Source organism: Onychostoma macrolepis, chromosome 17, assembly GCF_012432095.1.
Source record: "Onychostoma macrolepis isolate SWU-2019 chromosome 17, ASM1243209v1, whole genome shotgun sequence".
In the NCBI taxonomy this organism is placed as follows: domain Eukaryota; kingdom Metazoa; phylum Chordata; class Actinopteri; order Cypriniformes; family Cyprinidae; genus Onychostoma; species Onychostoma macrolepis.
Genome location: NC_081171.1, coordinates 136,715 through 148,894, shown reverse-complemented (window position 1 = coordinate 148,894; position 12,180 = coordinate 136,715). Strand labels below are relative to the sequence as shown.

General features: G+C 42.3%; 2 protein-coding genes across 7 annotated transcripts in view; one reads left to right on the top strand and one right to left on the bottom strand.

Moving 5' to 3' along the window:
• The window catches only part of wdr20a (WD repeat domain 20a), a 9,966-nt gene extending 6,645 nt beyond the window's left edge, over window positions 1-3,321 (top strand). The window contains exons 4-5 of one of the 2 annotated variants that reach the window (XR_009266771.1): window positions 1,959-2,139; window positions 2,223-3,321. Coding sequence is in view for 1 of the 2 variants with exons in the window: in XM_058749794.1 (XP_058605777.1) it covers window positions 1,959-2,012 (54 nt within the window). In the remaining variant the exon portion in view is untranslated. Of the gene's footprint in view, window positions 1-1,958 lie in introns of both variants that reach the window. The other variant, XM_058749794.1, reaches the window with a different exon arrangement.
• Window positions 3,322-6,007: 2,686 nt separating this feature from the next.
• LOC131523540 (MAPK/MAK/MRK overlapping kinase-like) lies at window positions 6,008-11,144 on the bottom strand. Of its 5 annotated transcripts, none has more exons than XM_058750000.1 (12): window positions 11,091-11,144; window positions 10,890-10,999; window positions 10,451-10,565; window positions 10,070-10,159; window positions 9,771-9,986; window positions 9,633-9,681; window positions 8,919-9,097; window positions 8,745-8,846; window positions 7,612-7,785; window positions 7,328-7,445; window positions 6,749-6,940; window positions 6,008-6,656 (listed from the first exon to the last, which is right to left on the bottom strand). In XM_058750000.1, the coding sequence occupies exons 2-12, from the start codon at window positions 10,948-10,950 to the stop codon at window positions 6,585-6,587; spliced, it is 1,368 nt and encodes a 455-aa protein (XP_058605983.1). In that variant the 5' UTR covers window positions 10,951-10,999; window positions 11,091-11,144; the 3' UTR covers window positions 6,008-6,584. The 5 variants fall into 5 exon arrangements, with proteins under 5 accessions (XP_058605983.1, XP_058605985.1, XP_058605981.1 ...); XM_058750002.1 differs by lacking the exon at window positions 11,091-11,144 and having other exon boundaries at window positions 9,771-9,849; window positions 9,916-9,986; window positions 10,890-11,024; XM_058749998.1 differs by lacking the exon at window positions 11,091-11,144 and having other exon boundaries at window positions 10,890-11,024.
• Window positions 11,145-12,180: the final 1,036 nt, after the last annotated feature.

The window sequence follows — 12,180 nt, the reverse complement described above, 5'->3', positions numbered from 1 at the left end:
CCAGTTATCGCTGAATAAAATGCAGATAGAGAAATTTTAACTTTTTAAGACAATAAACATACGATTGCGACAATATATGGTTTATTTGTGTTCAAGCAATCTTGGGTATTTTATAAGGATAAGTATATTTATAATACAATGCTAATTGACATAGTCTTTATCACTGTATATAATACTATAAAATAGTATGATTTCTGCCTCATTCTGTGATATGAAACCACGTCTGGTCACAAAGTTATTTCAAACACTCGACTGATGTTAAGTTAATTTGGAGATAAATGTCAATAAATGATATCTTGGACAACAGGCTCATACACATGCAAAACTGTGCTGCTGTACTGCATTTCTTCAAGACTCAGACTGATTTTTTTGTGCACTGTACAGTCCTGACCAAACCAAACCAAACCAGATCCAGATTATAGCAGAAGCTCCGCGTTTAGTGATAAACTCCTCCTCAGTTTCACATCCGCCTTCCGAGATGTCGCTCCGCACGATCGAACACAGAAATATGTCAACAACTAGACTCTATCGTTATTATCGCGGGAACTAATTCTTATCGTGGGGAGAATTTTTTACCGGTATATCGCAAACGATAAGATGTCGCCCATCCCTAATGGTGAGTTCCTTTCTGCTCTCGGCCGATGTCTTCCCAGCGGTCGCGGTCGCTCGAGGTTCGCTGAGAGCTAGGCTTGAGCTGATAGACGAAACACCGGAGATTTGTTGTTTGAGCTCTCGCGATTTCTCTCATCATAAACCACAAAGTGCAGATGTGCGTGCGACGTAAGTATAAGAGATTTATTCATCATACAGTGTAGCAGCTTCACTGATTATAACGCGACTGTTTCTTAAACTACATAAACTCTACTTTAGTAATGTAGTAGATGTCTGTAGCTACTGTTTGAAATGTAATCCTTATAATTAGTAACTTACAGTGTTTCTATTAAATTGTTGTCATGTTAAATACAAATTCAGAAAAACATTAGACTGCTTTTAGACTTACGCTGGAGTTGGTTCACTTTCCGGCAGTGAAATGAAGCAGATAATTAAATAAATTAGCATGATAATATCGTGTATCGGCGCTCTCACAGGCTGATGATATAACACTTGAGTATATTACACTAAAGGATCCACAGGACCAGGGTTAGGACCTTCAGCCGCGTGAAATAGCCACTGTGTTAAGAACTAGTTTGAACAACTTGCAGTTAGCCAAGAGGTAAATGTGTTTAATTTATATAGCACCCCGGCTCAAGGACGCTTTACAGAAGCAGTAGCACAATGGACAGTAGACATCTGCCCAGTCCAGGAGCTAGCATGATTGCAGTTGCATATCATGAGACGGCAGAGACACGTAGCATAGAATTGAGTAAACGGAGAAAGCAGATAGCATGAAGAAAGCATTACAGCTGTTAGTACAGGAGCTGGGAAGTGTCTGAAGCAGCAGTGACTGCTAGAGTCGGGTAAAGAAGGCAAATCAGTCTTTTACAACTGACTTTATGACCAGTCTTGAAGAAAGCGGCCCCTGGTCGACATTAGGATCCAGATGTCCCTGTATGACCGCTGTAGTGGCACCAGAGACGCTTGTGGACTCGATTCAGAGCGAAATAGAGCCGCGTGATTCTAGATCAATTGAGACTTTCTATTTTATTTTTTTTAATGAAGGTTCTAGTTCTCTCGCAATTCTGAAGAAAAAACATTAGACAACTAAACAAAATCTGATGGAATCGATGAATGGAACGATTCAATGACTCGCTCGTTTCATTACTGGATGAATCTCTTGAGTGAATGATTCAAAGACATGCATGTTTAACAGCCTCTTTTCACCAGCTAGATGCGCACACAGGAATTGATCATTTAAATTTGACAAGTATCTGATTCCCAGCCTAGTCTTTAACTACTTCATTAAGACTGTGATCTGTATGTTTGGCTTCGTTCAAATGTCTTTTCTTCCTTTTTTCCAGGGGTTGTTGTCATCCCAAAACCAAGCCAACTCTCCCAGTGGAACAGTAGTATAGCCAGGATATTTCTGCTGCTATGAGACGTGCATCGCGCCGCTCAGAACACGTGTTTTTCCTCCTGTTTCTGTCGTTCCGGAGGCCCGTGCATCCGCGGGGTTCCTTCCATTGCTTCTGTTCTCCCAGAGTATTTATTTGAATTGTTTTGTTGTTTTCACTCTCAATGCATCTCACTGTATGATTTATTTTTTTTCTCCTGTGTATTTCAAGCTTGCCTAAGGTGTGGGAATCATTTAATCCAGGGTGGAAAAGCAGTCGGCTTGAACTCAGTTTGCTGAGAAAGACCTGGTGGTCCAAACCGCTCGAGACTCGCTTCCATCCCAGATCCTTTTAATACGCTTTTAATTTCACCCTCTTTCACATGGAACAGATTTCACCCCCGTTGTTGAAAACTTTGCACTGATTTTATTTAATTTTTTGTTTTGAGTATTTCTTTTTTTTTTTGGTAACTACTATAAAGAATCAAAAAGACAAAAAAGAAAGAAATAGATGTTTGGGGAAGGCCTTGATGCACTTGGCTTTAATATCCTCTGTCTTGAATCTGAATCTGAAAAGCTGGATGCTGCAATCATAGTTTTTTAAAGGAAATTTGTTTGCACTTAATAGTTTATTAGAAGAGAATGGCTTTACATTTTTGTGTGCGAGGACTCACAGACCGGTATAATGTGGAGAATTATGATTAAAACTTTGTATCTATTGAGCATTTATTTTAATATTGTTTCAGATAAAAATCTGCTTTGTATTATATGTATAATATTGTAACTCAGTGATTTATTGGGGCAAAAGCAAATGATCAGTAACTCTAGTGGACGTTTGTCATCATTACAGGAAATAGTGACATTTCTAAAGCAGAAAAATAGACATAATATTAAAAATGATCTTAAATATGCAGGTTTCTGTTTGTTTAGTTTGGTTTTCCTGTCTCTTGTACAGAAGTCAGCCAGATGTATTTTGATATAGGAGATGTATGTACGAGCTCGTCTCGGAGCAGAAACGCTTGAAGCTCAGGAAGCAGAGAAAACAAACCTTACGGAAGAGTTTCAAGAGTTCATATTTTGCTTACCAAATGCAAACTTATTCTATGTGCTACTAAAAGAAGCCACTAGAGCGACTCGGTCGATCGGTAGAGTCTCACCGTGTGACACTATTAAACGTTTAACGTACCTTTCTTTGTGACTACCAATCATTGTTGATGAAACACACACTAACCGGGACAGACGAGGATGTGGAAGTGCTCATATTTTTGATTCATGTGGTTAACATTTTGCATTTCACGTTTTGTTCTTCATTAAAAAAAAAAGTCCATGTATGTTTGGTCTGGTGTGTATCTGTGTGGCTGTTGTTACGGGGTTCGAGCCTTTTTGTGCTGCTCCGGAGTGACTGAATAACTCTGAGCCAACATTCATAACCTTTGAAAATCTCTTTATTTGACCACCCTGTTTTGTTTTTATTAGTGCTGTCAAACGATTAATCGCATCCAAAATAAAAGTTTTTTCTTTACGTAATATACAGTGCACCCCCTCTGAATAAATATAAAGATGTATTTTCTTAATGATCACTAATATAATTAATGGAAAGATGGCAAAATTGAAATGTATTAAACATACTTAATAAAAACAACAACATATATATGCCAATGTTTTCTGTAAGAGAAGTAAATTAGCCAATTGTGTTTAAATGAAGGACTGCAGAAATGAGTACACCCTAGATTTAATTCAGCAAATGTCTAATATTCTAGTACTTCATATGTCCTCCAGAACTCTAAGTATACTGCTCTGACTCTTGGCACTGAGTGTAAGTTCATGACGTTCACATCTGTGCTGTTTAAGGACGAGCTGCTCTTTAATGAGGAGTTTGTGCAGAATCCCCCACAGCCGCTCAAGAGCGCCAAGATCGAGTGAAATACATGTCCACTGAAGGATTGTCACCTGGGAGAATGAATATCTTCACTGTCATGCTGAAAAAATCCCAATAATGCAGGGAATGAGGGGAGTGATTGCGGTGTGTGAGTTGATGACAGCGTTGATAAAGCACTCACTCGTCCCTGTATAAGAGCTTTACCTCTGAACCTCACTGTACTCCTCCAGCAACACCACAACATTTTGGATGCTTTTGGACCCGAAATGATTGACTTGGTCTCTTGAGAACAGAGTATGGATTCCCAGAAGTCTCTAGTTTGTAAATATAGGCCTTGGAAGAGGTTAAATGAGTTTATTTTGCTTATGTAGGTAATTCTAGTGGTGACAAGCATGTCAGTTCTGCCGGCTGCGTCATGCTCCGTGAGAGAAAGTGTCACTCTTTCGTAGCTTTTGCCGGCTCTGAGACGCTTGCATGTTATTTCTCCTGCTCTTTTTCTAGCAAAAATTCACTCCTCGCTATGAATGAATGAATGAATGAAGCATTTATATAGCGCTCTTATTGTGTATTGCTATACACCCAAAGCGCTTTACAATCATGTGGGGGGTCTCTCCTCAACCAGCACCAGTGTGCAGCATCCACTTGGATGATGCGACGGCAGCCACAGGACAACGGCGCCAGTGCGTTCACCACACACCAGCTACAGGTGGAGAGGAGAGAGATATAGCCAATCAAGTGGATGGGGATTATTAGGAGGCCGTGATAGACAAGGGCCAGTGGCAGGAATCTGACCAGGACACCGGGGTTACACCCCTACTCTTTACGATGAGTGTCATGGGATTTTTAATGACCACAGAGAGTCAGGACCTCGGTTTAACGTCTCATCCGAAAGACGGTGCTCTTTTTACAGTATAGTGTCCCCATCACTATACTGGGGTGTTAGGACCCACACAGACCACAGGGTGAGCGCCCCCTGCTGGCCTCACTAACACCTCTTCCAGCAGAAACCTAGTTTTCTCAGGAGGTCTCCCATCCAGGTACTGACCAGCTCACCCTGCTTAGCTTCCGTGGGTGACCGGTCTTGGGCCGCAGGGTGATATGGCTGTGGATAAATGAAATGAACTAAATGAAAACTTCAAGTGAAGACCTGATTGTTTCAGGAGTCTTGTCACGAGTCCATTGTTTTTGAATGTCGGTGCTACTTCTGCTGTATTTTCACACTTAAAACAGTAACTTGGTATTCCTCTTGTACCGTTGTCCTCTTTTATGTTAAGATAAGTCACGTGTCAGTTCTCTCCCGAGTGCTTCCACTGCTGCCAGCTTTAAGTCTGAGTATGATTCAGTGAGGTATATAACACTTTTAATTGTCAGGAAATTACTTGTCTTTAAAGGTTTTTGTTTAATATACTTACCTGCTGATCAAAAATAGCAAAAAAAAAAAATATATATATATATATAGTTTTATTTAGTAACTTTCAGGAGGGTGTACTCATTTTTGCAACACAACATTTTATGACTTTGATAAGAAAATCTTATTTTGCTGAATAATTTTGACATTCTTCTTTGGTAATTGATCAAGCAGGCTTAGAACATTATATCTCCACAGAACGCTAATATGTCGTCATGTAAGTAGAGAGTAATTGCTGAATTTGTTAAGTTCTAGAGGGGGGTGCACTCATTTATGCTGTGCACGGTATGTGTGTGTACGGTGTATATTTATTATGTATATATAAAGACACACACAAACAGCATATATGTTGAAAATATTTCCATGTATATATTTATATTCATATAAATTATATCAAATATATAAACGTAAGATGTTTTTCTTAAATATATACATGCATGTGTGTGTATTTATATATACATAACATACACAGTACACACACATATATACTATGTAAACAAAATCTTTTATTTTGGATGCGATTAATCGTTTGCTTGCACTAATTTGTATTTAAGCCGATTGGTATAATTGGAAAAAAAGTGCAGAAAAACTAATGTAAAGGAAGATATTGAGCTAAATTTCATGCCAAAATGCATTAATGTAAAAGCACCAGATCTGCTGAATGTGCATCGTGTACAGTAATGATGATTACCGTCAGAGATCGTTCAGAAGCAACGCAAATGTCAAAACATGGCAATCTGCAACGAGTGTAAAGTAAAACCCCTTTATTGAAGACTTTAAAGTCCACTTGTGGAAAGTCACAGTGGCTCCCAATAATAGCAAACCAGCGTTTATTATCCTGTTTATAATAATCATGAAACATCTGTGCAAATATAAAATGTGTAATAACACCAGGAACGAGCGGCACAGAGATCTTAAAGGAAGGAATGGCACTTGCTGTCTCCGCCGTGAGATCGTCTGGTTTACAGAGATTCGTTCGTCTGGTTAAATGATGGAAAGCAGACTTTCATTCTACATTTGTTACATCCGTGTTTATAGAGTCTGCTTCCAACAATCTGAAAGAAATAAAACTCCAGTTACGTCAGCTGATTCGGGCCGATGTGTATCGTGCCGCTTTGAGTCGGTCCGCTAATAAACCCATGCACATGTCAGCGCGTGTTGGTTTGAAAACGGCATGTTTCTGTGTGTGCGAAGACTTTTATTTTGTAATGTGAAATGTTGACTCTTTTGGTCTGTTGACTGCTCAAACCAGCAGAAGGGACGGAGCGTGTGCTGCTGTGCACAGACTCAGACGCGGTTCGGGGGCATCAGTACTCGTCTGGGCTGCGCTCCAGCGGAGGCATGAAGTAGCTCTTGAAGTGGCGTGGCTCTTCTTTGGGCTTTTCAAATCAGAAGAGAAGAGATTGAGAGGACAGATCACAGACAGCACGCTCTAGATCAGATGAAAGCACTGGTGTAGGGGTGTGATTACTTTGGTCAGACGCGAGTGGCACTTCTTGGAGATGGCAGGCAGAGAGCCGCGGTGCGAGACGCTCAGCGCGGGGAAGCTGGACACCGGGTAAGGGATCTTCGGTGTCGGGATCACCACGTTGAGTTTTGGTAGCTCCAGAGGGAAGTGCGAGGCGTTTCGTCGGCTGAGCGGGTCGCCGGCGTGCTTCAGATGCTGCAGAGAGGAACACGAGAGTCAACATCTCATCACAGCTGCAGATCTCTCTTTATGTACTGCTTTCTCTGTCAAATGCATTTAATGAAAGACAAAACAATATGTAACCACGTTATTAACATGACGACACCTGAAATAGAATAATATTCAAATGTTTTATGCATTAACTGAAGTTAACAACAAAAATGCTCTCCTGAAATGACATTCTAGAGAAGCACAATACTGAGCGCTCGTCGTCGTCCGTTTCTGCTCGCTGTGTGTGATGCAGAGAAATGTCCATTTGTCTTCAGCTTCAGCTCGTTCCCTGACGGCACAGACTGGATTATTGCATTTTTGGAATTTTCTGCACGATTAGTGGCTTGTTAATAATTGTATTTGTTGCGTTACCTGTCGTCTTCCCTGCCGTGCGATGCGCCACAGCTGATCCACGGATGCAGGGATCCCGCTGGACTCTCCCTCGGCTCCGATCGCCTTCCGCAGACTCGCTGCCTTCCTCTCGGCCATCCTGCAGAAGACACGCACAGAACCAGCTGAAGCACTCTCGTCTCAAACACGCTACAGACTGAACGTGATCCGGCGATATCAGGCTGCTCATTTCTCTCGCATCACTGAAAAATGCATTTGGAGGTCAAGCAGTGCATGTTTAAGTGAAGCTGGTGCACGTCTGGTACCGCAGGTCTCTGAAGCAGGGGTGCTGCAGCGCTGCGCGGGCGCTCATGCGCTCCTCGGGGTCGTAGGTCAACATCTGGTGCAGCAGAGACAGAGTCGCCGCAGAGCAGTGAGGAATCAGCTGAGAGATCCCGCAGCCTTTACGAGGAGGGAAATCGAAGCGCATCGCACGAGACCTGCAACACAAACACAGAGACACGAGCGTGATACCGCAGCCGCTCTAGCGCCACGAGTCTAAGCAGCTTAGTTTCAAACTGTGAGTTAAAGTCAAACTCCTTCTTGGGAAATCAAGCATTCTGTCAATTTGATAATGGCCTTGGCTTCTAAGTGCTATACTCTACAACTATGCTTTATTAATGCGTTATAAAAGGCAATCTGCTTGAGTCGTGATGACCCTCATGTCGTCAGCGGCCGGTTGTTCAAACAGTTGAATCTGGATCAGAATGATCTGGATTTGGGAATGCCATGTTTTGCTGTCCAGGATCAGGGAAACCCGTCTTGCTTTTGTGCCGGTTTTTCAAAGCAAAACAGGATCGATCTCCCTGATCCAGATACACACTCTTCCAGAGTACTAGTGCTCCGCGGAGCCCCTGAAGGGACACGCTGATGAGAAAAATGACAATGTTTTGCATTTATTTACACAAATACCTACTGACTGCTCCACCTCTGATGATTGTGCAGGTGTAGTTTACAATCAGTGATTTAAAAAAGATTGAATTAAATATTTTTCTTTGATATTGACAGCTATTTGGGGATATATTACATTACAAACGTTGTATTTTTTGGACCAGTTTTAAAGTTTTATTACATTTTTGTTCCTGAAATCAGAATAATCCATCAAAAGTATCCCAATCTTACTAAAATGTTTTAAACAACACAAACTGAGGATTTAATCCAGATCAAAACCAAGATCTAATCTGAATTCAGAATCCTTTTTTTCTTTTGAACAACCCATTTTCAAGATTTGATCCAATCCGATGGCCAGAATCTGATCAGATTACGTTGGAACATCTGGCCCCAGATGTTTATAATCTCTATTTAAGCTAAGCTTTATGAACTGATGGCGCTGACTCTGTTCTGTGTCTGTATGTGAACGCTCTCCAGTCCAGAGGGATCAAATATGGTTTGTTCTCACTGTTTGAACTTCTGCAGCAGCGTGGTGTCCGGCGTGCCCAGAACCTCGTGGATCTTGTTGACCTGGTCTAACTCGTTTCGGCCGGGGAATAAAGGGCTCAGACTAGAAGACACGGAAGCCAGCGATTAGAATCAAGAAATGAACACAGAACGGCTGAAAGCACGGCGGAAGCACCTGAGGATTTCGAAGAAGACGCATCCGGCGCTCCACACGTCCATCTTCTGCGAGTAGTGTCCGTCGGTCAGCAGGCACTCGGGCGCTCGGTACCAGCGCGTGGAGATGTACTCGGTGTGAGGAGGTCTGGAGAAGATGCTCCTGCAGGAGCCGAAGTCTGCCAGCTTCAGCACATCGTTCTGTGAGCGACAGCGAGAGCGACTCATTCACTGATCCTGTGTGTGCACGCTTACTTTCATCAACACACGTGACCCTGCAGCACAGCAGCAGTCAGAAGCAGCACAGCTATATCTGCAGCAACAGCCAACAACACACTGTATGGCTCAAAATTATACATTTCTCTTTTATGCCAAAAATCATTAGGATATTAAGTAAAGATGAAGATATTTTGTATGTTTCATACCGTAAATATATCAAAACTTCATTTTTGATTAGTAATATGCATTGCTAAGAACTTCATTTGAACAACTTTAAAGGTGATTTTCTCAATATTTAGATTTTTTTGCACCCTCAGATTCCAGATTTTCAAATAGTTGCATCTCAGACAAATATTGTCCAACAAACCATACATCAATGGAAAGCGCATTTATTCAGCTTTCAGATGATGCATAAATTGCTAAATTAAAAAAAAAAAAATCACCCTTATGACTGGTTTTGTGGTCCAGGGTCACATCATTTGATGATTCAGCTGTAAAATCACATGGACGGCTTTACCTTGATCAGGATGTTCTCCGGCTTCACGTCTCTGTGGAATATGCCGTGGCTGCGGTTCAGAATGAACAGAAGAATCAGAGCGGTTCACAGGAAGAGGCTGATGTGTGTGTGTGTGTGTGAGAGTGTGTGTGTGTTCACCTGTGCATGTGATCCAGAGAGTGGCACAGCTGGAACATGTAGTGCTTGACTTTACTCTCCGCTAGAGGACACTGACGGCCTGGAGGAGGAACACAAGGCACGTTTACCTCTGAGTGACTGATGTTAAACAGCAAACGCACCGTACCTTTAATGAACTCGTATATGTTCATCTCCATGAGCTCACAGATGAGCGACAGCGTTCCCGAGTCTTTATCGCTGTAAAGCAGAGTCTGTGATCAGTTCAGCGTGTGTTAATATTCTCTCGCTCGTTCAGAACTGACTTCTTAATAAATACTCACTAAATGAGTTCGTGAAGCTGGAGGATGTTGGGATGCGGACTCAAACGCTTCATGGCTTGAACCTCCCTGAGACTGTGAGCCTGATCCACACTGACAACAATCAGCACAATCAGCAAAATCAGGAAAATCATCACAATCAGCAAAATCATCACAATCAGCACAATCAGCAAAATCATCACAATCAGCAAAATCAGGAAAATCATCACAATGGGGAAATGTCCTCATAAATCACCTTCTCCTTGTAATACCTGTCACACCCATGTCATTACACACATTTGTGTCCTCATGTGTCACACACACACACACACACACACACACACACACTATAGAGGGTTAATCACGTGACCTGGAGGTCACGGCCGGTGACTGGTGACGTCATACCTCTTGATGGTTTGTTTCATGGTTTTGCTGGCGTAATATTTGCCGTCCTTCAGACTCTGGACCTTCATGACGTCAGAGAACGTGCCCTCTCCGATCTTCCTGATGACCCTGTAATCTACAGCAGATCGAGATCAAACACACGAAACATGAGCATCACGGGAAACAGCGAGCGGTCTTACTGTTCATTCCTCGGACGCAGCCGTCGCATGTCAGCTTTGATTCGCGTTTTAACGGAACAAACGCAAGCCGTGATTCACGCGTTCGTTTCACACAAATCCGTTAATCGATCGGCGAAGCTTCGGCGCGGTCTCCATGGCAACGGCGCGCGCGTGACCTCTGACCTGCAGCCAGGGGTCGCGCTCTTCACCGATCGCTGTGAACTTTTATTTATCGCTATTAATATTAAATTTAAATCATGGATATAATCAGAGCCGCTCACCTCTGTGTGTCAGTGAATGAGTCCTGCGCTCCGATCCACTGCTTTTCCGCTCCGGATTCATTTCAGCGCGTTTACACACATGTAGTTTTTGAATTAAACGCGTTTATTGTCTAATGAAACAGAATAATAATAATAACATTAATAATAAACACCAGAGCGAATCTAAACGCGCTGATCAATAAACTGCCCGCTGCTCAACACCTTTCCAGCTCCATCTCAGTCAAACGCAGCTGTCGCATCACCACATCGCGTTTCACATCTCCGTTATTATGACTGTCATTATTATTACTATCATCGGGTTTAAATGTCGTTCTATTTGATTTTTGTTCAATCGTGTAATATAATTGTATTTACGGCTCGCTCCGGTGAAAACGCAAACGGGCTTCCGTACAGAGACAGCCGCGCATGCGCAGTCAGCGCAGAACCGTCTCGTGTCAGATGTGGAAGAGTTCAGTGTCAGTTTGTGATCATAATTCATAATAATCAATCATGAAGAGCAGGTTTAATACGGTGGACATTAGGGCAGTGATTGCAGAAATCAATGCGAAGTAAGAACTCTAATATTATCAGTAACATGATTGTTGTGATCGGGTTTATCTGCTGTTACTGTGAGTGATTAATATTAATGATGTGTGTTTGTGTGCAGCTGCGTCGGGATGAGAGTCAACAACATCTATGACATCGACACTAAAACATACCTGATCAGGCTGCAGAAGTGAGTGACACTCACACACACACACACACACACACACACACACACACTCACTCACTCACTCACTCACACACACACACACACACACACACACACACACACACACACACACACACACACTCTCTCACACACACTCACTCACACACACACACACACACGTTTGTTTTGTGAAAAGTGGGGACTCTCCATAGGCGTAATGGTTGTTATACTGTACTTACTGTATGTGCTATTGTCCTACACCAACCCTACACCTAAACCTACCCCTTACAGGAGACTGTGCACCTTGTAATACCTGTCACACCCATGTCATTACACACATTTGTGTCCTCATGTGTCACACACACACACACACACACACACACACACACACACACACACTCATCGTTTGTTTTGTGAAAAGTGGGGACTCTCCATAGGCGTAATGGTTTTATACTGTACTTACTGTATGTGCTATTGTCCCACACCAACCCTACACCTAAACCTACCCCTTACAGGAGACTGTGCATTTCAACTTTCCCCAAAAACTAATTCTGAGTGATTTATAAGCGTTTTGAAAAGTGGGGACATGGAGTAATGTCC